The 24,023-nt window shown below is 36.9% G+C and overlaps 1 protein-coding gene across 3 annotated transcripts; it reads left to right on the forward strand.

Moving 5' to 3' along the window:
• Positions 1 to 13,461: 13,461 nt before the first annotated feature.
• On the forward strand, positions 13,462 to 23,876 carry LOC113030452 (organic cation/carnitine transporter 2-like). 3 transcript variants are annotated; one of them, XM_080307251.1, is made up of 11 exons: positions 13,462 to 14,626; positions 15,642 to 15,824; positions 16,365 to 16,468; positions 16,905 to 17,059; positions 18,530 to 18,701; positions 19,515 to 19,641; positions 19,905 to 20,005; positions 20,370 to 20,584; positions 22,538 to 22,798; positions 22,948 to 23,083; positions 23,592 to 23,876. In XM_080307251.1, the coding sequence occupies exons 1-11, from the start codon at positions 14,420 to 14,422 to the stop codon at positions 23,659 to 23,661; spliced, it is 1,731 nt and encodes a 576-aa protein (XP_080163377.1). In that variant the 5' UTR covers positions 13,462 to 14,419; the 3' UTR covers positions 23,662 to 23,876. The 3 variants fall into 3 exon arrangements, with proteins under 3 accessions (XP_080163377.1, XP_080163378.1, XP_026037708.1); XM_026181923.2 differs by having other exon boundaries at positions 13,489 to 14,626; positions 22,616 to 22,798; XM_080307252.1 differs by lacking the exon at positions 18,530 to 18,701 and having other exon boundaries at positions 13,470 to 14,626; positions 19,511 to 19,641.
• The last annotated feature ends 147 nt before the right edge of the window (positions 23,877 to 24,023 follow it).

Raw genomic sequence — 24,023 nt, forward strand, 5'->3', positions numbered from 1 at the left:
CTCTAGTGTTAATTTAACACTGGAGATTTTGCTGTTTACACTAAGATTGACTGAATGATTAAAAAAATTAAAAAGCATATGCAGAGTTTACTTTTGAACATTAAAGCTCCTCATGTTACGGACAGACTAGAGACGCAAACAAAATAATACCACAGTAAAATGAGGCAAAATGCTGTAAATTCACAAAAATGCCTTTTAGTAATACAAGATCAGCCTGTCATCTAGCAACATGTAGGATCCCCTGTTTTTCATGTATAAAAACTCTTTCATCTTTTTGTTTCAAAGATAAAAAATAAAGGTTTAGTAATATTATAGAAGATACATACATGTATATGTGTATATATGGGGAAGAAAAGCATGCATTTGTAGATACATCTGTAGAGACAATAGTAGAATAGTGATACTGAAGATCTGTATCCCATTCTGCAAAAATAAAACTTATAACAAAAAACTAATTTCTTAAAAGTTATTAATTTTCAGTTTACAAGTTAGATTCAACCAAATAAGTATTTGGGATAAAGTTTAAGAGGTTTTTTTTTAGTTCTTTTTACAAATTATTTAGATTATTTTATTAGAGCTAGTGAAAGAAAATATACTTTAGAGCCTACTAATAAACAAAGGGTGTAACAAATAACACAATATCTAATATCTTAATCATTTATTAATGAAGGAGAACATTATGGAAAATTTTTAAATAAAATTTGGATAAAGTGTGGTGTTACTTGTTAAAATGAATTAAAATTTAAAAACAACATATGTTTGAAAAAAATAAGCACTCATTCTGTCACTGTAACCGGAAGGTCGCCGGTTCGATCCCTGGGCTCTCTGTCCTGGTCGTTGTGTCCCTGGGCAAGACACTTTACCCTACTTGCCTACTGGTGTTGGCCAGAGGAGCCGATGGCGCGATATGGCAGCCTCGCTTCTGTCAGTCTGCCCCAGGGCAGCTGTGGCTACAACTGTAGCTTGCCTCCACCAGTGTGTGAATGTGAGAGTGAATGAATAGTGGTATTGTAAAGCGCTTTGGGTGCCTTGAAAAGCGCTATTTTGAAATGGACCACACAGCTGTCCAAAACAAGATAAGAAATGCCACTGCACTGCTCCAGAGCTTACCATTTATTTGCTTGGAATAGTTTGGCACAGTCTGGACTGTCTGCTCAGATCGGCTACAGTGCTACTCTGCACAGCCAGCAACCAGCAGCTAGCCAGTTTTCCATGTATTAGAACCAGCTGAGCATGCTGTGGCAGAGCATAATCTGCTCTGGACATAGCATAATCTGCACTGCCATTGCTCAATATTCTTTCCATGACCTCCAGTCCATAACATTTGGCCCATGTGGCTATCTGATAACTGCTAATAGCTAATGTTAATGTTGCCGCCAGGTTGACATTCATGATAACTGTTTAATACTTCAGTGTTGTTGAAACAGAAGCTTTACAGGAACATTAACTGTTATGAACATTAACTATTTCAGCTGTTAGTGAGGAGAGGAGCTGTGTGTCTCTCTACAACGGTGACAAACGGTGGAGGTGGCAAAAGATTACACTGTTTGTTGCAAATGAATATTGTACATTGATAGTATTGATTAATACACGAGCACTGATTTTCTTGAAAACTCTAATGTCACAGTATGACAACACTTTCAGACCATGTCCACAGCAAATTTTGTGAGTAATTACCAATAACAAAACAAAATTTGAAAAAACCCACCCATACATCTTAACTACATAACCACTTCAAGGTCAGGGCTGGATCCTCTCCCAGCTAATTTTCCTGAGTTGGGTTTATTTCATTTGATATTTCCTATCGTGCTAACATTTGTGTTTGTTGCAAATGAATATTGTAAATTGATGGTAATATTGTAATACATGTCCACAACAATAAACATTATTCATCCTTGTTACCCGTTTTAGTTGTTTAAATTGCTAAATTTTAGAGTAATTACCAATAACAAAACAAAATTTCGAAAAAAAAACAAACCCATCCATACAACTACTTAACCACTTCAGGGTCAGAGCTGGGTCATTTCCCAGCTGATTTTCCTCAGTTGGTTTTATTTCATTTGTTATTTGCAATCACTCTAGATAACATCAGTGCCAAAGTTACCTGCGGAGGAAAATAAACAAAAAGTGTATTGTGCTTTGGATGAAGCTATGTTGTTTAAAAAAAACCACATTTTTCAAAGCAAGGTTTTAGATACTTCACTTACCTTCATTAACAGTTGTCGGTCTTGCTTTCTTACAAAAATGTTCTATAACCAGAATCAGAACCACAAACAGCATGATGACATTGGTTACCAAAGGTACTGTCAAGGTTGTAACAGAACCTAGAATGCAAAAGCAAATGTCAAACAATATTGAATATCATGACAAATTCCAAAATACTAAAATGCTTCCAAATAGTTCCATTTGCCATCCATTTCTTCAACATACAGTAACATCTGAAGTCACAGGAGATGTGTACTAATTTTTCCCACAAGAATTCACAGGCGACAACCAAAACCATATGGTAAATTATTTATTTTACTCCATATAAATTCAAATCCAATTTCCCTTTGAAAGAAAATATGTAGTGTTGTCCCAGAAAATCTTACGTTTAAATACTCTACCACTGCAGGCTGCCAGGGGAATAACGGTTTCATCTCTGCTGACATTATTCCAAACTTCGCACATAAAGTTTCCAGTCAGCTTTCCATCTAAGATGATGGTAACATTTGGAAACTCGGCTGTCCAAATGGTTAGGGACTGGTTGTGGTCATTGCTTTGTATAAGTATCTGACCATCCAAACTCAAAATTAATTGTACTCCATCTCCCTCAGAGAAGCAGCTGATCTTCATCTGTTCTGGTGACAAACATGTCTGAGACAATGTTGGCTTTGACACTGGAGCTGGAAGACATGTAATAATATTTTGTAAGCAGTGTACAACACAAACATAACGCATATCGTATAAGTTAATGTGCACTGTATTTTTTAAGTCACAAAAAAGGTTTATAGGAAAATATCAAGTATTAAGAAAAATATACATTTAATTTATCTCACATTTGGGAAATCTTTTTTTAAAACAGCAATGTAAGTTATAATAATAATAATAATAATAATAATAATAATAACAATAAGCAAATATGAATAACATTCTAGGGTTGAAAATTTGAATTTCCAGATTTAATTTAGTTATATGTATACAGCATCAAATCACAATAGCAGTTGCCTCAAGGTGCTTTATATTGTAAGGTAAAGACAATAATATAATAATGCAAAGATATGTTACAATTAGTGCCATAAGGGTTTTGTCTTGACTTCATTTTTGCAGAATATCGAGATTCTGATGTTCAGTTGAGAGGGACTCTGTATTTTGTTACTTAAGTTCTAGTTTTTAGTTCTTGTTTAATTTAGTTCTCTTAGGCTTTCCTGGGAACTCACGTTGTGTCCTCCCTGTGAGTTCCCAGTGTGTTGTCTATCATGTCTGTTTATGAATGTCACGTTCGGTGTGGCTATGACAGTCTCTTGTCCGGTGTGTGTTATGTTTAATTTTGCTTCCTCTGTCTTGTTATTTCTTGTTATGTCTAGTTTGCTCCAATTGTGTTCCCATGTGTCTTCACTTCTCTGTATCACCCTTCTCTGTATTATAATGGCTCAGTCTCCCTTGTGTCTTGTCGGATCATTAAGTCACTTTCTCCCTGTCTTCTAGCATCTGTCTTCCTGTTTTCTAGCAGCTCTAGTTATAGTTTTCCAGTTTATTTTTCTTAGTGGTTTTCTAGCTCCCTTTGCTTTTGTTTGATTGCCTAAGTTTCGTTCTGGACATCAGCCTTAATAAATTTGGTTCGTGAGTCTGCATTTTGGGTCGTTTATTTCACTACTCACAATCTGTGTTTCCGCAGATCATGACAAGTTTAAAGTCTTAAAACCTTTAAAAAGTTTCAAGGGTTTCTTGTTCACCAATTCACAAAATAAAATGCATTATTTGCTATTGTTTGTTTCGGTTGGAAGCATGCATAGATTTTTTACCTAAACTTCATTAATCTTTAAAGTTCAAGTTTATTGAATTTGTTGACAGTAAAAAGACAAAGGATTTCGACAGTTTGATTTAATCACATAAAATACCCCCTTTTTTATTCCTTGACAGGGATCAAATGCCAAAAGAATACCAGTAGTATTCTCTCTTGCCTCTGGCATTGACACTTTTTTGCATCAAGAATTAATTAAGATTTACATTTCTTGTCAATAACATGAACTAATACTCTCTAAAAGACAGAACTCAAATATGAACCTGCAGCCTTTGCTCCCCCCATATTCAGTATAACAGACCATTCTCAAATTTTGATTTAGTATTCAGGTTTTCTCTCAAATATTGTTTTACTGTATCCTGCATATATATTTAGGTTACTTTTTAAATCTGTGCAGTGAAGTGTAAAGCAGTAAAGTATTTTTGCTTTTGCAGATTTGAAGATTAAAGCAATAACGAATTTTAATCGAATTAAGATTTAATCTAGTCATATATATATATATTCACACACACACACACACGCACATATATATATATATATATATATATATATATATATATATATTCAATTAAAAAATTAAAAATGACTATACAATTAATGTACTAGGTTTACAATATCTGCTTTTTTATCTTTTAATAAAACAAAGCCATTCATGTAAATTAATAATAATGATTAACTTGAGTTTGAAGCAAACAAAAGAATAAAATAAAAACCTACCATGTATTTTTAGACATAGATTCGCTTTTTTCAGTAACTTTCCATTAGAGTCATGTTCTTCCAACTGGTAATATCCAGAGTGTTTCTTCATGGCTTTGCCCAGTTTCAGTGTTCCATTATTGATCCCATTTGGTTGATTTACATATTCATGATCTAAAAACACAGTCTCATGATTGTCAGTTTTTAAAACCCTGTGTTTGTTATCCTTCACGATTACAATTGAAGTATCAGTTTTATATGACACATGAAAAATTAGCGACTGTCCTACGGCTCCAAAGCAACAATGGGTTCCAGGAGATTCCGAGAAAATGCATTCAACTGATCCTAAAAGAAACAAAAACACAAAAAATTTTCTATGTAAGGATTGTATGGATTAAAAAGAAACTGATTCTATAAAAAAAAACCTGGTACAAATTTACAAATTCAATCAGTATTTCTGTATTGAAAACAGAGTACAATATACCTTTTGCCAGGGCTGTTGTTGCCAGAATTGCGATGTTGATGTAAATGAAAATCATTGTTTCTGTAACACAGAGGTCAACTTTTAGAATCATGTCACATTTTTTTGGAAGGTATGCCTGCCCTAGTTTATTCTACAGATTCTACTTCAACTTATTCTATTGATCACTTTGAGAATAAAGTGAAAATTTCTAGATTAAAGTCAAAATTCTATTTTGAGAAAAAAGATAAAATGTGGAGACTAAGACAAACTGCTACGCCTGCTATACCCTCTATAAAATGCCTTGTGTAGATGAGTTAGTAAAATCCTACTTCATAATCTGTTTTTGGTCATAAAATTATTTCTCTTTTAGCACATAACCAAAGTGTGGTGATAAGTATGACAGAAAGAGGAAAAAACACACAAACGTGGAAGAGTTGAATGAATTTATAACAAATTAAATGCCTCCCAATGGACAGATGCAGGAATATCGATGACTGCAACCTCATGCAATGAAGAGGATGTACGTTGTATCACAATACACTATAAGACGGCTGATCAATTTGTTTCACTAATTCATCTGCACAAGGCATTTTGTAGAATGTATATAGCAGTCATGGCATTTTGTCCTGAAACACCTGTAATCACCAAATTTGACTTTTTTTCTCAAAATAAAATTTCAACTTTGATCTTGAAATTCAACTTTATTCTCAAAATGATCAATAATATTAGTTTATTCTTAACACGGCCTTAATTGTTCTTTGTATTATTTAAACATTTGCCACACTGCACAAAAGGTTGATTTCACAAATTAAAAGTTATACAGTCTCTATGAAATAGTATACATGGATTATTATTTATAATTTGATTAAATAAATTTTTACAGATTTTTAGTTAGTTTTAATCAATATCAGCCTGCATGGATTAAAATTATAAGCTTTCACTCACCGCATTCAAAAGGGGATGTTTTCTATATGGCAGTGTAAGACTGCACTGTGAATGTTTTACAAGCAGAAGGCTGGTTTATGGTCATTACAGATGGGCGGATCAATCTAAATATCAATAGTATTGATACCAATGCTGGTATTGGTATTGGATTGATAGTAGCATGATAGAATCAATACTTTGTTTCTATCCTCTAAGTTCAGTATGTTGCCAACCTAACTGCATAAATTATTTATGGGGAAATACAAAGAAATATTGTATGTGTAAACCTCGTTGTACTGAATGTGATCTCAATTTGATTTATAGCCTACAGCACATTTAAACAACAGAAGAGTTGTTTAGAAATAGGCACATTTATATTTTAGGTTTCCACAAAACCCAGTTTCAAAAGTATAACCAATTATTGTGAATAGTAAAAGTCACTGTGATTTAGTGATCATTAAAATGTGTTCAGAATTTGCTAATCGATCATGAATCAACTCATAGGTTCAAGGTTCTTTATTATTTGTCACATGCATAGTTATACAAGTATAACACACAGTGAAATGTAGCCTGACACGCTCCTCGACATGTGCAAAAATTGGGGGGGGGGGGGGGCTGTAGAGGAAGAACATTATATATATATATATACATATAGTATATACACTGGGTGAATGTGCAGTAGTAGCAGCAAGCAGGTGAATTCTGTACATTAATATTTATTTATTTATTTATTAACCTTTATTTAACCAGGAAGATCCCATTGAGATTAAAAACCTCTTTTTCAAGGGAGACCTGGCCAAGATAGGCAGCAGCAGATGTCTCACAGTTACAGAAATTACTCAAACACAGGCAGCAACAACACACATGCAACAATAAGTGAAAGAATACAAATAAAAATAAAATTCAATAAAATTCAAATAAAATAAAAAGTCAGTTAAAATGACAATCAATCTAATTGAAACAGTTGCATGTTATGGACTTGGCCTCAAGGATTCGTAGTTTAGATTTAAAATCACTTAATGAAATGAATTCAGTCATTTTCCATTCCTTCTGCAGTTTGTTCCAGGCCGAGGGTGCTAAATGGACAAAAGCTCTTTTACCAAGTTCAGTTCGGGCAAATGGAACAGAAAGCAACAAGTAACCATGCGGACGAAGAGAATACCGACCAGCATGTTTCATTACAAGCAGGGAACATATATAAGAAGGCAGCAACCCAAGTATCGCCTTATATATAAAACTGTATAAATGAGAGTTCCTCCGACTTACCAAAGCAGGCCATCCTACCTGAGAGTATAACTCACAGTGGTGAGTCTGAAATTTACAGTTAGTGATGAACCTCAGAGAAGCATGATACACAGAATCAACCATTCGAAGACATTGAGCAGAAGCATTCATATATAGAATATCACCATAATCCAGCACAGGCAAGAATGTTGCAGCAACAAGCCGCTTCTTTGTATTAAAAGAGAAACACAACTTATTTTGAAAATAAAATCTCAGTTTTAACTTCAGGTTTTTCACAAGATTCTCTACATGTGGTTTGAAGGTAAGCGAGTCATCAATTAAGATTCCCAGATATTTATAGGTGTGAACCAACTCTATTTTATTACCTTCAAGAGTGGTTACTGATGGGATTGTTTGGGCTCGTCTCCTTGATTTAGAAAACAACATGAGCTTTGTTTTGTCTGCGTTGAGAACAAGTTTAAGCTGATGTAATGAGTGCTGGACAGCAGAAAAGGCTTTCTGCAAGGAGTCGATGGCTTGGACAAGAGTTGAACCACAGCTGTAAATAACTGTATCATCAGCATAGAAGTGCAAGTTTGCATCTGGCACATGTAGACTAAGATTGTTTACGTAAATGATAAATAGAAGGGGACCTAATACAGAACCCTGTGGCACTCCGCTGTGCACTGTAACAAAGTCAGAACATAGACCGTCAGATTTAATGCACTGAGTCCTGTTACTGAGGTAGTTTGAGAACCATGCCACTGCTCTCTCAGAGAGTCCTGACTGGAAGAGTCTAAGTTTTAAAATACAATGATCAACAGTGTCAAATGCTTTTGACAAATCAATAAAAAGGGATGCACAGTGTTGTTTTTTATCAAGTGCAATAGTAATATCATTTACCACTCTAATTGCAGCTGTGATAGTACTGTGATTCTTCCTAAAGCCTGATTGATATTCAGATAAAATGGCATTGATGTGCAAAAACTCCTTTAACTGCTCACACACAAGAGCTTCAAGAACTTGAAATATGAATAGATATCTGACTATTTTACAGGATAGACAATATAAACATATTTAAAATTAAAGGAATTGAAATGTACATTGTGCCTTGGTTTAATGTCTGGAAGAGTCCTGTCTCAGTCAATTATAGATGATGTGAGAGGGCGGGTGTGTGTGTTTAGGGCACGGATGGCTTGGGGATAGAAGCTCCTCTTGAGTCTCTCTGTCCTTGCCCGGAAGATGCGGAGCCTTCTACCAGATTGCAGAAGTTGGAACAGTTTGTTGCCAGGATGGGACGGGTCCTTCAGTATCTGCGCTGCTCTAGTCCGGCATCTCCTGGTGTAGGTGTCCTGAAGCGGGGGGAGAGCAATCCTGCAGCAGCGTTCTGCTGTACGGATCACTCTCTGCAGAGCTTTTTGGTCCTTCACACAGCTGTTCCCAAACCACGATGTCATGTTCTGTGTGAGGATGCTCTCCACAGCGCCTGTATAGAAAATCCTGAGGATCTTTGGAGAGACCCTGAACTTCCTCAGTTGTCGTAGGTGATACAGGCGCTGCCTAGCCTTTTTGGTCTGGACCTGAATGTGGGCAGCCCATGTCAGGTCTGAGGAGATGTGGACACCAAGATACTTGAAGGACTGCACCCTCTCCACTGGAGCTCCATTGATGATAATGGGCTTGTAGTCTCTGTGCTGACCCCTTCTGAAGTCCACCACCAGGTCATAACACACTGCTCTCCTCTACATTAACTTTCTTTATAAGTTAAAAGTGTTGTTTTTTGCATTGTGTGGGGAATACTGGCCCCACATTTAGTTGGTATCTGATCAATACCAAAATTTAAAGTATTGCACAGCACTGATGGTTATCCTCCTTTCTTCTTCTCTGATAAGAATTAAGGAAGGAGCTTTTGTACTGGTTCCCACAACTGTACAGTACAAATTGGTCATACATGCTTTAGTTTTTAGCCCCTTTTGTCAGACTGGTTCTGGCAAAAGGTGGCTATATTTGCTAAGTGTCTATTTAGAAAAGCTGCAAAACCGAACCTCACTCAATCATGTTTGTGGTGCTGGTGTTTTCTGTCGTTATCAGACCAAAAATATGGCTTCACATTTGGTTAATTATACTAACAGGCTTTTCAAAAGTTTTATGCTCCTTTTGTTTTGTTCATTTGTTCTGTTTTTGTTGTTGGAGGTTTTTTTTATCTATTCTTTTTTTTTGTCTGCGGTCAGGGGGACCGATATTGTTCTAAGCCAGGTAGCTTTAACTAGTAGTTCAACAATTCAGGTCCTTAAGAGAAACAAGATATAGACGGTTATTGTGACAATCTTGATCTAAGAACAGCACAAACATATAAATTATTTGACTTTTTGTGAATGCTGTATTTTTATGCGTGAAATTATTTTTAGCTTTCACACAATATAAAAGGATCCAGAAAGTTACAGTTTTATTTTATTTTAGAATCAGAATCAGATATTTATACATATTTCTTTCATTTATTTATTTATTTTCACAAATTGTGATACTAGATTAGTGAAGTTATACAATGTTATGTATTTTCTTTGGTGACACTGGTGTATTTTTGTTTTACCTTTTAATTTTCATAAGGGCTGGCATTTCTGATGACCATATTGTCTCTAAAGAACAGCTTGCTTATTAATGCTATTATTGTGACCTTTATTTTATTAAAATCCCCTCTGGATTCAAAATGTTTGATAAAAATTGTGGAGTGTGGGCATTACAGTTTTCCTCTTCTTCTCCAAAAGGCAGTGTGAGTGTTTGGGGCTTGCCAGCAAAAGACAAAAAAACATCACTCACACAATTGTTCAAGTTTCTCACCGACAACAAAGGCAATAACAAATTAAGCCAAGCGTGAGACTGACAGTTAAAAACCACAGCTCTTTTTCTGTTTCCGTCACTGTCTCATCTGTAGCTTTTAATGTGAAACTCTCAGGGGAAACTTCTGAGTGGGGAAGACATACGGCATAGGGCCGTGGGTTGGACTCGAACCCAGGCCGAGTCCAACCCACAGGCTGTGTGTGTCTCTGTCTATCTGTTACTCTGCTGTGACGGATACGTGTATGCTGCCTCTTTCCCAAAGTCAGATATAGGTTACACCTCCTGCAACACTTCATTGGATAAGCAGCTGAAAAAATGGACGTCCTCCAGAACTCTTTATCAAAGAAAAAAAACAAGTTGTTAATGCAATCCCACAACTGTCAATGATTTATTCTCAATCTTTTTCATAATCTTTTTTCATAAGATCTAATGTTGGCATTCCTTATACCTCACTGCATATAACGTACTGATTACCACATATAGCAATCAGAGTCCTTTCTATTTCAGCTTGATTAAACAAAAGCTAACTTGTTTTACATGTGTCAAACAGGTGAAAATGCTCTAATTGCTTAAATTTGTGTTTTTGTTTATGGGCCACTTTGCAACCAACTTATCCACATTATTCAGAGACTGACATGTTGCTTATTATTTAGTTTCTATCATTTTCCTCATTACATTCTAAGTCAGAACACTCAAAATTGCTCAGTACTCTTTGTTTTGTACAGCTTTCATCAGTCTCTGGGTTCTTGCAGTTCTGCTTCAGTTTCTCGTCTCTCAGGGTTTTCCATAATTCTCTCCAGCGATGTAACTGGACTATCATTTCTTTTTAAAATGCAGCCTAGAAGCAAAAATAAGAACAGAAAACAATGTTCACATAAACAATGAAGGACTGGCTGAAACTGGGAGTAATAGAGTTAAGATGATAGTAAGATGATAGTAGTTGCAGATATCCATTGCCTGCACCACAAAGTCATTCCAGTGTTATTATTGTCGGGTCTACCTTACAATATAGAGCCTTGAGGCAACTGTTGTTGTGATTTGGCAATGTATAAATTACACTGAATTGAATTGAAATTAAATTGAATTGAATTGGTGATGAGGTCATCCAGTCATGTTTGGTATTCTAACTGGCAAACTGTCAGGTCTGCGTAACCAAAAACTGTTAAATTTTGCAACGAATATAATCATTGTAATGACTGGTTCCCCAATCCCTGTAATCGCCTTCCAGTTAGCAATAGAGAGAGCAAACAAGAGGGAGTGCAGTAGCAGAAAGCAGAAGAGGAGGTACAAGACAGCAAACCAGCGATACCTGAGTAGGAGCGTGTTATTTGTTTTTGTCTTAGTGACTGTATGGAATACCACAGCAGGATACCAGTGAGGTTAAACAAAAACAAATATATGCGTAACAATAAAAGAGACCACTGAGAGAATGTGCACAAGGAGAGAAATTAGAAGCATTGCTAACAAATATTAGCAAACAAGTAAAACCTGTGCAACTGAAACAACATAAGGTATTTTCTCAGGGAAATGTAACACGAGCAGTTTTCTTTCAGACATGTCTTCACACAACCTGCCTGAGGGTTTACACTTAATTCTTTACATTTTTCAAATGTAAGGATCAGACATTTAATTTTAACTGTCAGACTGAACTATAATTAGTATTTTTCTATAGTCTGTGTTACAGAGTATAGCATGGTGGAAAAGGATGGAGAGAATCCCCCACTAAGCTTTTGGGTTGGCATTACTTTAGATTTTGTTTTGTATTGATTGCATGCTTTGGTGTTTCTTTGTGTTTGATGTGAGGTGTGGGCCACACCCATGTGGGAGTGGAGATTCTACTCTAGTCCAGCTGCCAGCTATTTGGAGTTGAATACAGGGAGCAGCTGATTGGGGAGGATTGGAGCCCTTCTCTATAAAGGGGAGAGGAAACAGGAAGTAGGTGTTGTCGTTGTATTTTTTAGGAGGACACTGGTGTAGCAGGGAAGCCTCGAAGCAGGATGAAGTGTGCACGTTTTAACGGAAAAGATTTTTAACCTGGCCTGGTTTTGCTTTTAAAATAAACTGAGGATGTTGGAGGGAGGACTCCAATGTGAGTGGATGTGCTGGAAGGCAGGAAAACAAACACTGGACTGGAGACTCTCTGTGCCCCTGACAAGGAAACTGGACCAGTGTTGGGGAAGTTCCAGCTCCCAGGATGTGATGTGGAGACCCAGCCTCGAATGAAGTCAGGCCTGAAAAGGTGGGTGGCAAGCCTTTTTGAGGAAGATGCAGGATTGATACGTTTTGGCTGCTTGTTCTTCCAAGTGACCACCTTTCCCCTGTTTGTAACCAGGCTAACAACCCTGACCGCGGTGGCTTTGGGCCTTGGATTCCTGGCCAGAGTTGTGTCTTCAGCCAGTAGTTTTACCCGGAGAAAGAACAAATAAATCTTGTGTAACCCATTACAGTGTGCGTGTGGTGGTTCGTTACTGGTCAATATTAGAGCTACTACTTTCTTGTACGGAGGCCATTTTGGGCCTTACGTAACATTGCACAATTTTAAAATATAAAGGGCCTTAGTCCCTATACTGAGTAACTAAGATTAAACAGGCAGGACAGGTTCAGTATTATAATTGATATTGTAGCTGCACCTTCATGACTGACATGACACCAGTGCTTCACCAGACTCTTGCTTCTCACACTTAGCATATTATAAAGTTATAACTGACATTGTTAAATCATTTCATAACGTTAAATTTGTTTAATAATGTTAATGATTATTATCAATCTTATTTTCTTAGTTTAAGCTAGGGCATTATGTCCCTACTGTATTTCAGAGTATTTGCGTCACTTAATTATGAACATACAGTGTAATGCACACTGTGAAAAGCTAGAGGGGGCAGTTTTCAAATTGACTTCACTACGTTAGAGCAAATTCTGTTTTGTTTTCTTTTATTTTTGGTCTTTTTCTCAGTCTCATTGGCATGACAGCATTTTCATTCTTTCCAACCTGCTGTGGAATAATAATGCAGCATTAGTTTATATTAACTGTAATGGAGCTACAACATTATGATTTACAAATAGCAGAGAGAACATTTATATTTTACACCTCAGTGAATTTTAGATTAGTAAAAGAAAAGATTTGGACATATTTAGGATCTCTCAGGGATGCCTGCCTGAATTATATTTAAGTCAGTGGCTCAGTCACAATTTTAAGACATTCCAGGGCTTCTTCAGCACTGCTGAGCTGTAGTGTGTCAACCACAGCGCTTGAGGCTGACTGATTAGCCTTATCTCGCCAATCCAATTGCAGCTTTGAGTGAGAGAAGTGTCAAGACAGACAACAGGTTAAAGTCATGAACTATAGCTCTATCAAATGCTCGAGAAAACCATTGTAGCATTTATGACATTATATTTTAGATAAACATGCATATAAACATATGGCACATAGGATATAACTGTACCTTTCAAAGTGTTTTCACTACCCAGCCTACATTCGAGCAACAATGCTATTAGTCACTGGTGTTCCAATATTAGAGCCCATAATGATAGGAATGGCTGATTGCACATCTAGATCTAGATTAACTTTTAGTAACAGCCATCTTGTTTTGCTTCCTAAATTTAGCCTCCCTTATATTGCTCTGCATACTGGAAACTCAACCCTGCTTGATGTGCTTGGCTCCAGGGTGCACTCTCGCAGCAACAGCTCGGGTTTCTTGCCCAGAGCTGTGCAGCTGACACGGCCACGCCTATATGTGTGTGTTTGTCCTATGAAACGCACACAAGGTTCTCCTTATTATCCTATAGAATAAAGACCGGTTTGTTAGGCAATCCACACCCTGTGTGGCAATAACTCCACTAGGCGCTGATTTCTGCACTGCACCCACTCCTCCTACTGCAGCTAAGGCAAAACTATACCCTAGCCACAATGATACAGTTACTTATGTATACTCCTTGTCCAAATCTCAGTTATATTATATACAAGTATGTTATTAAATGTGTATGTTCACGTATACAGTGAAAAGTTAACTGGAAAAAAAAAAACGTGTCATTATGATAACATTAGTCACTCCTGGAAACACAGCAGCTTGTGAAAGTCACAGTTTAAAAATATATAAATAAAAGTTTAGAAGGTTATTTTGAACAGTACAAAAGAGGTAATAGGAGCCAGGATCTGTGTGTGTTTGGGTGGAGTACATGTAAGCACAGCCAACAGGTGTGGCTGGACACAATGCTGTTTCAGGAAGACAGAAGAGTCAGCAGCTTAGAAAAAGGGTTATAATTATTTGACTATGAGAGATTATGCTGAAACCATTGGTTTTCTGGGGCAGTGGGGACGTTTCCAGCAAATTGTCTTCTTCTCGCTCGTTGCCACCATTATGCCAAATGGATTTGGTGCTTTCACTCTCGTTTTTCTGACTGATACACCGAGTCATCACTGCCTGGTATCTGGTATCAACCTCACTGAAGACTGGCGTAAAAGTGTCATCCCAATCAAAGTAAGTGACTGCGAGAGCCCCAACTCTGTGATACAGCACATCAAAGAAAACATTTAAACTACTGATGCAGTTTTTCAGTGATAATTGAGTTTGCTTCAAATATTATTCCAATAATGTAACTCAAAACATTTGTATTTATTCGAACACATTTATGCTTATTTCAAAACAAAAAAAACATGCTTGGGAGAAGTAGAAAACTACTTTTGGGAACTAAATGAGTTTTTATGTTGCTGGTAGTTGAAAGTTTAAAAAAAGCAGTGTAAACAATACATTTAAACTAAAAACCATTAAATCTTTATGAAATGCAATAAAATATTGCAAAACAGAAATAGGAAAAAGCACAAAGTTCAAGTTTCCTGGTTGTCAGAAGATCCACATTTCCAAGAAATAGAAACCGGTAATTGTGTATTTTGTGAAACAGAAGAGGAGGATTTGGACCATCTATTCTTTTTGTGCAATTTCATACAAATATTTTGGTTGGAAAAAGCACAAGGGAAGTGTTTCTGGGGAGACAATAACCCGATGTACCAGTTGCAGGAACCCAAAAAATAATAGGTGTGTTTTGTCATGATTCATATAATAGTGATGATGGATTTTTAGGCTAATAGTTAGGCTAACACACTTTCCTCTCATCTTTTCTTTCCTTACAAAACCATAGATCCTCCACTTCTTGGGCTATTTTGGTTCCTGCAACTGGTCCGTCAGGTTATTGTCTCCCCAGAAACACTTCCCTTGTGCTTTTGGAAATCTGTTTTTTCCTATTCCTGTTTTAGTTATTCCTATTTCTGTTTTCGTTTGTACTATTTCCGTTGTATTTTGTGTGTTTTCGCAGCATTTTTGTTATTGCTGGTGTTTTTTTAAGTTGCAGTCCATTTGGCCTCTCAGGGCCACCGTATAGGCCCATTGTTGCCTAAATATTACATATTTTTGTAAACACTATGACATCCTACTGAGTTTTTCTTAAATGTCTCAATACTAATAACCCTAAAACTGTTTGTATCCTTGTGACTATGAGGAGGTGGATGGGAAACAGGAGCTGAGCAGATGCAGCAGATACAGGTTGGATGTGGTCAGAAATCTCTCTGCTCAGGGATACATTCCTGGCAGGGATGTCAACCTTACAGACCTGGAGGAGGAGGGCTGTGTAGATGGGTGGAGCTATAGCAAAGACATCTATGAATCCACTATAGTTTCTGAGGTATGGTCAATCCTTCTTCTACATCTACTTATTTTTCATGTAGTATTTTTTAGCAGCATCAGCTGTTTTTTCTTGATGTTGCAGATATATCATTAAGTCCTTAGTCTATGTGGCTCCTTTCCTCCTACCCTATCCAAGACAGGGGATTTCAGCCCATCCATTTATTCAACAGTTAGGACAGAACACACCTGTGAACATACAGTAGGTGCAGTCAGTCAACATAGGAACATGATATAAATTCCTCTAGAAAACTCTTTCTCTACTGTTATCAACATGGCTTATTTCTCATTATCTTGTTGTAATCTTGTTGACCTTTGAGTCTTCAGCTTGTCATTATTTTGTCAGTGCTTAAAGTTCAAGGTGCTCTTTGGGGATTAGTTTCTGCACACCAGGAAAGACGCACCCTTTTTCTTTCTACTTAGAGTGAAAAGACATTTGAATACAGCCAGCAACAGTCAGCACAAATCACACTGACTTTAACATTGTTATTTCCTGCATGCACATATTCAGTCATTCAACTGTTAATATCTCATTTTCCAGTTTGACTTGGTGTGCAGTAACCAATGGAAGCAGCCGTTCACATCTACTGTTTTCTTCGTGGGAGGACTCCTTGGATCGTTCTTGTCAGGCCAGCTGTCAGACAGGTACTGACATGAGATTCATGTGAAAGAGACCAAACACCACACCATTCTTTAAAGGTTCAGGAAAGGCTTCCGTGTTTCGATATTAAGATTGTCTTTATTGTAAAAAGAAATAAAAATGAAAATCATTTAAAAAGATCATGTTACAGTATACACTTATAATAGTCAGTAATATAAAAGACATGTATTATGCCGCTGAAAATGCTACATCCAGACGAACTTTTCTGTGATTTTAATTGATGATGGAGTTGTATTTTTACCAGTATAATAAGAAATAGAGTGGTAGAACACAGTTATTATTTTGAGATATGTACTTATTTATTTTCAATTTGTGCTCCTTCCATCCAGATTTTTAGATGCAATTCACACAACTGTATAGGAAGTACAACACTTTTTATGCATGTATATGTTTACTAATATATTTATCTTCTCTGTCTAGATATGGCAGAAAACCCGTTCTTTTTGCAGCTTTGGCACTACAGACAGTTTTCACCTTTGCTCAAGTCTTTTCTGGTTCATGGATTATGTTCCTCATCATCCTCTTCATCAACGGTTTGGGACAGATGTCCAACTTTGTGGCTGCTCTTGTGTTGGGTAGGATGGAACATTTATTTAGCTATGATACAAAACTAAGGGCCAGATTTATAAGAGGGTGTCATGGTCCTGTGTCAGTGACCCAGTGTTTTTGAGTTTTGTGCTTTTAGTTTTTGATTTCTTGCTCACTTTAGCTCCTCAGCCCTTTAGTATTTCTTGAGTTCTCATTTCAGGTTTTGTTATGTGGCTTCCCTGTGTTCTGCGTTTCCTGTTTTACTTTTAAGGTCTGTGTCTCTTGTCTCGTCATGTTAATTAGGATCAGCTGTGCCTCCCTCCTGTTTGCTGTCCCTTTTTCCTTTTGTGTGTGTATTTATAGTGTGGGGTTGTCTTTGCTCACTGTCGGACCGTCTGTGTTACTCGGTGTATCTCTGTGGCTCTCTGCTCTACATTCTCTGTGTCATCCCTGCTCATCATCCCGTGTAGTTATGGTTTCAGGTTAGTTTTGGTAGCTCCCCATTCTGCATTTCCTGTTTTTTGCCACTACTGTAAATAAAGCTCACTCGCATCTCAGCCTGTACCTGCATCTTGGGTCCTTACTCTCACACACCACATGACTGCTGCCGCAGCCGTGACAGTGGGACAAATTGTAATGACACCACAATCCTAAAAAGTGCCAATGGGAGCGTTAGGTTCTACTGCTGATCTACTAACATCATGCCAATTAATAAATGATGCAGTTTGAAAGATGCATTTTGATGCAATCTAACACAAGGAGCATAAACTAGGGAGCCAAGAATAGAAAACACCAGAGGAATGTCTAAGTGCAGGTTTTACACGTGTGCTTTGTACAGCAAATGTTTTGATATAAGTGCAAAATTAGTCAGAAACTGAAGTCAGGTGACAGCTCAAATGGAGTGAAGGAGTCATTCAGAAGACAGCTGCTTTATTGCAGATCATTCTGCTGTAACTCTCACAGCTAACCTGTCAGGTGTCACATCACTCACATATTTCTGAGTAGTTTCTGCAGCCTCTATGCTTTTATTCAGTTTCTTAATGCACACTGTGTGCGTTTAGTCTGTGTGCCATATATACCCAATGGCAAGGTGCATTTAATCCTCACAAAAATCACTCTGAAACACATTTTGACAAGTCTTTACTGGCAAGCCCCCGCTGCCTACAGCACTTTCAGTCTTTCCAGGGGTCTCAGCACACTTTTACATAAAATAACAGGCAGTGATTGGCAAATTTGCTGCAGATGCGTGAACCCTCTCAGTGGACAGTGCTTCTAGAAGCACTCTGTCTCACGTGTCCCTTTGCAGCTGAGCCACAAACCACACCTCACTGCCATAAACAAATTCAGATGTTAAAAAAATATACATGAAAGCTTATTTATTGTGGGGTGGCACTCTGCATGGTGATGATAACATACAAACAGAGTTTTTTGTGCAATCTTCAGTTTGTTTCCTTTTTTTGTTTTGTTTTTTGTAACACATAAGTTTTTATTCATCATTACCCCCTCTTTTTTTGCAGGTTCTGAGGTCTTAACTGGCAAAGTGCGTGTCCTTTACTCATCTTTGGGCACATGTCTAGGCTTTGCTATTGGATACATGATACTTCCACTCTTAGCATACTTTTTAAGGGACTGGAAATCACTGTCATTGGCTTTATCTTTGCCTTGTGTGGCCTACGTCCCCTTTTGGTGGTAGGTGGCACTAGCTCTAGCATATCTATCTCTCTACATATCTTTATATAGCATTCCCTGTAGGAACTGAATCAAATGTATTGACTTGCTTGAAACTGTGGTGGACATTAGTCAGGGGGGAGTTTCCATAGACTGTGACATACACAGATGATATTGTTATCTAAAGAAAGAGTACGGTGTAGGTGCAAGAGAGCCAAGCCAGGTGGAAATATGGACTGCAGGAATGATAGCCAGTAGAAGAATATGTATGTGAACGAGAGGGATGCAGTTGGAATGGTGAAGATGCAAAGAGAGGGTAGTGAGGCCTGCTGTAATGTAAGGTTTTGACACAGTAGTGTTTACAGAAAGACATGAGGCCAAAATGAAGATGGCAGATTTTTCAGTTACTAGAAGCAGACAAGATTAGATATAAATATTTCCTCGGGACAGCTCAATATTTGGAGAGAAAAAGAGGCAAGGTTCAGGTTGATATGGTTTGAAGATGGACAGAGGAGAGATAGCTGATACACTGGGAAAAGGATGTTAAACATGGAGATGGCAGACAGGAGAAGAAGAAAATCACAGATAAGGTTTATGGATGTAGTGAACGAGGAAATGCATGGGTCAGTGTGATAGAAGAGGATCTTAAGGATAAGGTGTGACAGATGAAGATGATCCTCTGTCACAACCCCTAAAGGGAGCAGCTGAAACAAAAAGAACAAACTGTTCCCACTAACAAGTTTATTGACCTTATTTCACTGTCTTTTTTGCTTTGTCTCCAAAATCCCTCTGATTAAGTCTGCATCCTTCTGTTTGTGTTAAATATTAAGCCAGGCTTATGCCAGAGTCTCCCCGGTGGTTGCTTTCTCGAGGCAGAGTTGAGGAAGCCGAGGCCATTATAAGAACTGCTGCTAAGTGGAACAAAGTTCAAGCTCCGAGGATCATCTTTGAAGACTGTGGTGTAAGTGAACTTTCACTTAAACATTACTGGATTAACCCAAGATGCAGAACACAGTTGTTATCATTTGAAAACAAGTTCAAGTTTTACAAATAAATAAATATATTAATATATATATATATTTTTTTTTTAATATATTTGACATTTGACTGATATTATTAGTATAAAAATGCATGAAAAAAAAGAAATCTTAAACATTTTTGTGTTTTAATATTTTTTGAAAAAGCCCTGCTCACACAGTCAAACTAATTTTATGTGTCTTCCAGACAGAAAAGATGCAGACACACTCCAAGGAGCATTACAATGTCTTTGACCTGCTGAGGCAGAGCAGCATGAGAGCCACAACACTCATCCTCTGCTTTGTGTTGTGAGTAAACAGTGAAGACAGTGTGGTACATAGCGACTTAATGAGACATCCTCAGATTGAGAAAATAATGAAACAACGAGAAAATTAACAAACAAGGAATTTGCCGGATTCCTCATGGAAATCAAAAGGAGAATTAGCAGATAAACAGCTAAAATGACCTGTCTCTTAACTAAAAATGATTTTTTACTAAAAGAAAATTCATTTTTCTTTTGGTTTTTCATGTATTTCTGTTTCCATAATATAAGATCTGCGATAGACAAAATGATTACGATTTGCATTTGAAAAAAATGCATGCATGCAGAAAAATCTTTGGAAAGTTCACTTAGATGAAAAAAACGCTTTCATTTCCCTTTGATTTTCCCAGGTTCACTATGATTGTTGGCTACTATAGCCTGTCTTTCAATACAGCACAACTCCATGAAAACCCCTACATCAGTTGTTTCATCTCAGCAGTTGTAGAGATTCCAGCATACATTTCCAGCTGGATGGCTCTGCTATACCTTCCACGACGCCTGTCTGTGATCCTTACGTTGGTCTTCGGAGCCGTGCCACTCTACCTGATTCAACTTGTTCCAGATGGTAAAATTTCTTAAAAGCAAGCTGCAAGAATTCACATTAGAACAATTGATGAGTCATATATAAGTTACTTATTGCTTAAAGTGCCCATACTATAATTATTCCTTTTCCTTTGATGAGTGATACACACTACTGTGATTTTTTTTTAAATTTATTTATTATGTGCTTTCAAGGACCCAGACTTTCTTGTTGGTTTTTTTGTATTTTGTCTTGGTCTTCTAAATTTCAGTCATTGTAATTGTCCATTTTAGGGAAAAAATGTTGTTAAGCCACTGTTAAGCATTGATTTATGAATCATTCAAGCATAACAGGGCACCTAGCTCAAAGCATGAAACACTGTCGTGTCTACCTACAACTCATAACAAAGAACCTAAAGTATTGCTTTAGGCATTCGTTACTAGCAGCCTGCCATTGAAACGTGTAATTTGTTCTCATTTCTTCAGTGGAATCTATAAAATTTCAAAGATAACAGTTTGACAAGGATGAAATTATATTTTTACAACAACAAGATGCAAAGAGTGATGTTTGCTGAAAATGCAGCATAAACTGGGATGGTGTGCAATGTATGGCTGTCAAAAAAAAACATTCCTAAGGAGGGTAAACAAAAAGGCTGAGATATACCAAAATCCTCAAGAACTGGAACAAAAATCATTTTTAAAACTTTTGGTTTAAAAGTACCTATTATCTGAAGGACAACAGCTTCAACTTTTAGCATGCCAATATAGTAAAAACATACCTATATAGAAAAACACGCATTGGCTTCCTTACAGCCTGGACCCCAACATTATTGAAACAGTCTGGGATCGTCTTGACAGAGAACTGAACAAAAGGCAGGAAACAGACAAAGATGTGCTATCTGGAACCAAATATTGACTTTAACCTCCTTTGTACTATACAAAGAAACCTATATTCCCATATGGGTTTGCACATGTTCTAATAAATCACTGCACCTGCTTCCCATCTTCCAGGTAACATCTAAAGAAAAAGGGGACCAAAAGTCCCAAAAAATTATTTTTGGAAAGCACTGTAGCTATTTTGCACATAAAAGTTCTTCCAGTTACAAATTATAAAGCCTCTGGCAAAGATAGTTATTCTTTCATACATATAAAACACTGAACCTTTCTTTGCCTGACGTAACTGATCTATCATCAGTTATCTGCATGCAGTGACGTGTCTGCAGAGCAGCTGTTTGGCAACATTTTCTTCAAAGAACAAGAAATTGACTCAATCCAAATGCAACAGCTGCCTTAGAGCCTGCTAAAATTTTCGCATTAGAGCCCCTTCTGCTAACTCTAAAATGTCTCAAAGCATTACAAAAGTTTAGGATTACTTTTTTTTTTGTAATGTAATGTATCCTGGAAAAAGGTAGCTTCCTGTATCTTTAGTTCTAGCCTTGTCCATGGCTATTGTTGTTTACATTAGCATTAGTACTGACTGGGGGATGATTATTACAGTATCTTTCGGCCCAGAGAATGCATGAATGCATTTCTTTCTGACTTTCTGCTGGAATCCACAGTCTCTTCTGGTTCATTGTGTATCAGGAAACTACAGGTGTATGTTAAGGGCAGATAGCTTTCAGGAGACTATGCCAAAGTTGCCTTTGATGAGCTGACAAATCACAAATCAGGCTTTTCTGGAGGTGGGGCCCTTAAAGGGACAGAGGTTGAAAAGAGGATGGAAAAAAACCCAAAGCATCAGTGTGCATTGTGCGAAATGTGATACGTTATTTAACATTGTAGGATGTGAACCAACAAAAATATGAACATGTAAATAATCATAATAGAAGAATAGAATTTGTTTTTGTGATCTTTTCGTTTTACTAGGCAGGAAGTGACTATATGATAGGTATATGCAGAATTACCATCTTATATAAAACAAGTTTCACAGACTTGATTAGAGTTTTGTCTCTTACTGTTTACTTATATCTACAAACTAAACAAATGTATTATTCTTTAGATCTATCAAATCTGGCTCTTCTGATTCTAGATCTAAAGAATCAGAATCAGAATTCTGATTCTGATTCTGATTCTTTAGATCTATCAAATCTGGCTCTTGCACTGGAAATGCTGGGTAAGTATTCAATCACGACCGGTTCCTCCCTGATGTTCGCCTACACCGCAGAGCTTTACCCAACAGTGCTCAGAAACACAGCAACGGGGATAAGCAATACTGTTTCCAGAATTGGAAGTTGCATTGCCCCTTTATTGTTAAGTCTGGGTGAGTGCATTGATTAATATTCATTTAGCATTAGTACTAACTGTTTCTGACTGTCTGTTTTACCTCATTTGATTAAATTTCTATATTTTATAAATGCACACTCATAAAGGAGTTTTCTCTCATCCTAACTTCCCCCTCTGTGTCTTCAGGTATGTATTATAAGTATCTACCTTATATTATATTGGGGAGTCTGGCTGTTGTGGCTGCCTTTGCAGCTCTTTTCCTTCCAGAGAGTTTTAAGAAACCTCTTCCTGAAACTATTGAACAAATGCAAAGACGAGAAAGGTAAGCTACTTTCATTCACAGTTTATTTTACTTTCTATGAAGTAATAAAGGCAATTGTAATTTTACATTCTTATACAGCAAGTTCTTTAAACATGGTACACAGTATGCAGAAAAGTATGTTGTCAGGCGAGTATCTGTCATTTAGGGAGTTAGTGAAAGTGACTGAGTAGAAGTGAAGTAGAAGTTTCAGGGTGACTCTAAATGTATCATCATGTTCAATTTAACTTTAAATGTTGGGTATGTAAATTTAAAAAATCATTGACTATCACTGACTATCATTGACCTGAACACGACAGGAAGGTTAAGAAGTGAGATTGCTATTTATTTCCAAGTGAACTTTACTGCCACCAAGTGGCCAAATGTTTTGTTTTGGGGTTTTTTTTGCAGATTGAATGAAAGCCCTTAGCCAATAGTACAAAAAATAAGTGTTCACATCTTATAAGTAATAATGATAATGAAGTTTATCGCTGAAAATAAAACTCGTGTTTGTCTTTCCTCTTTAAAACAGGGTGAAGTGCCCATGTCTTACAAGAAATATGACGCCTGTACCTGTGGTACCAATGGACAGTTCACTATGACTATTTGTTTGTCCTGGTCTAGACAGATGTTGTTGTTGTTTACAGTCTTTTATATTTACATTTTGTTTGGCTTTGTTGTCTGTTAAATGACTGAAAGCTGTATTATATATAAATAGTCTCATAACAAAGATAAACCTATAATTTTCTTTTTTTTGTCTTATTTAACCAATAAATCCTCAATAGATGGTTAATAATAAATGCTGTCTTGCACAAGTTGGAAGTTTTCCCATATTTCTTGGAAACCTATTATGCAAGTGATGGTCAAAGATTATCTTTCAACATCTGAGCATTTTGTTATTGCCTTTGTAATCTATAACCCAGTGGTGACTATAAAAAGTCAAATTTGGAGTTGATACCTTTAA

Source organism: Astatotilapia calliptera, chromosome 10 (assembly GCF_964374335.1).
Source record: "Astatotilapia calliptera chromosome 10, fAstCal68.1, whole genome shotgun sequence".
In the NCBI taxonomy this organism is placed as follows: domain Eukaryota; kingdom Metazoa; phylum Chordata; class Actinopteri; order Cichliformes; family Cichlidae; genus Astatotilapia; species Astatotilapia calliptera.

What these genes read in the sequence shown, in the direction of transcription:
- LOC113030452 (XM_080307251.1), top strand. Translation starts at nt 14,420, where the DNA reads ATGAGAGATTATGCTGAAACCATTGGTTTTCTGGGGCAGTGGGGACGT. An exon ending in TGTGGCTGCTCTTGTGTTGG is followed by an intron (nt 17,060 to 18,529) that starts GTAGGATGGAAC and finishes CTTTTTTTGCAG; the next exon opens with GTTCTGAGGTCTTAACTGGC. An exon ending in TCATCTTTGAAGACTGTGGT is followed by an intron (nt 19,642 to 19,904) that starts GTAAGTGAACTT and finishes TGTGTCTTCCAG; the next exon opens with ACAGAAAAGATGCAGACACA.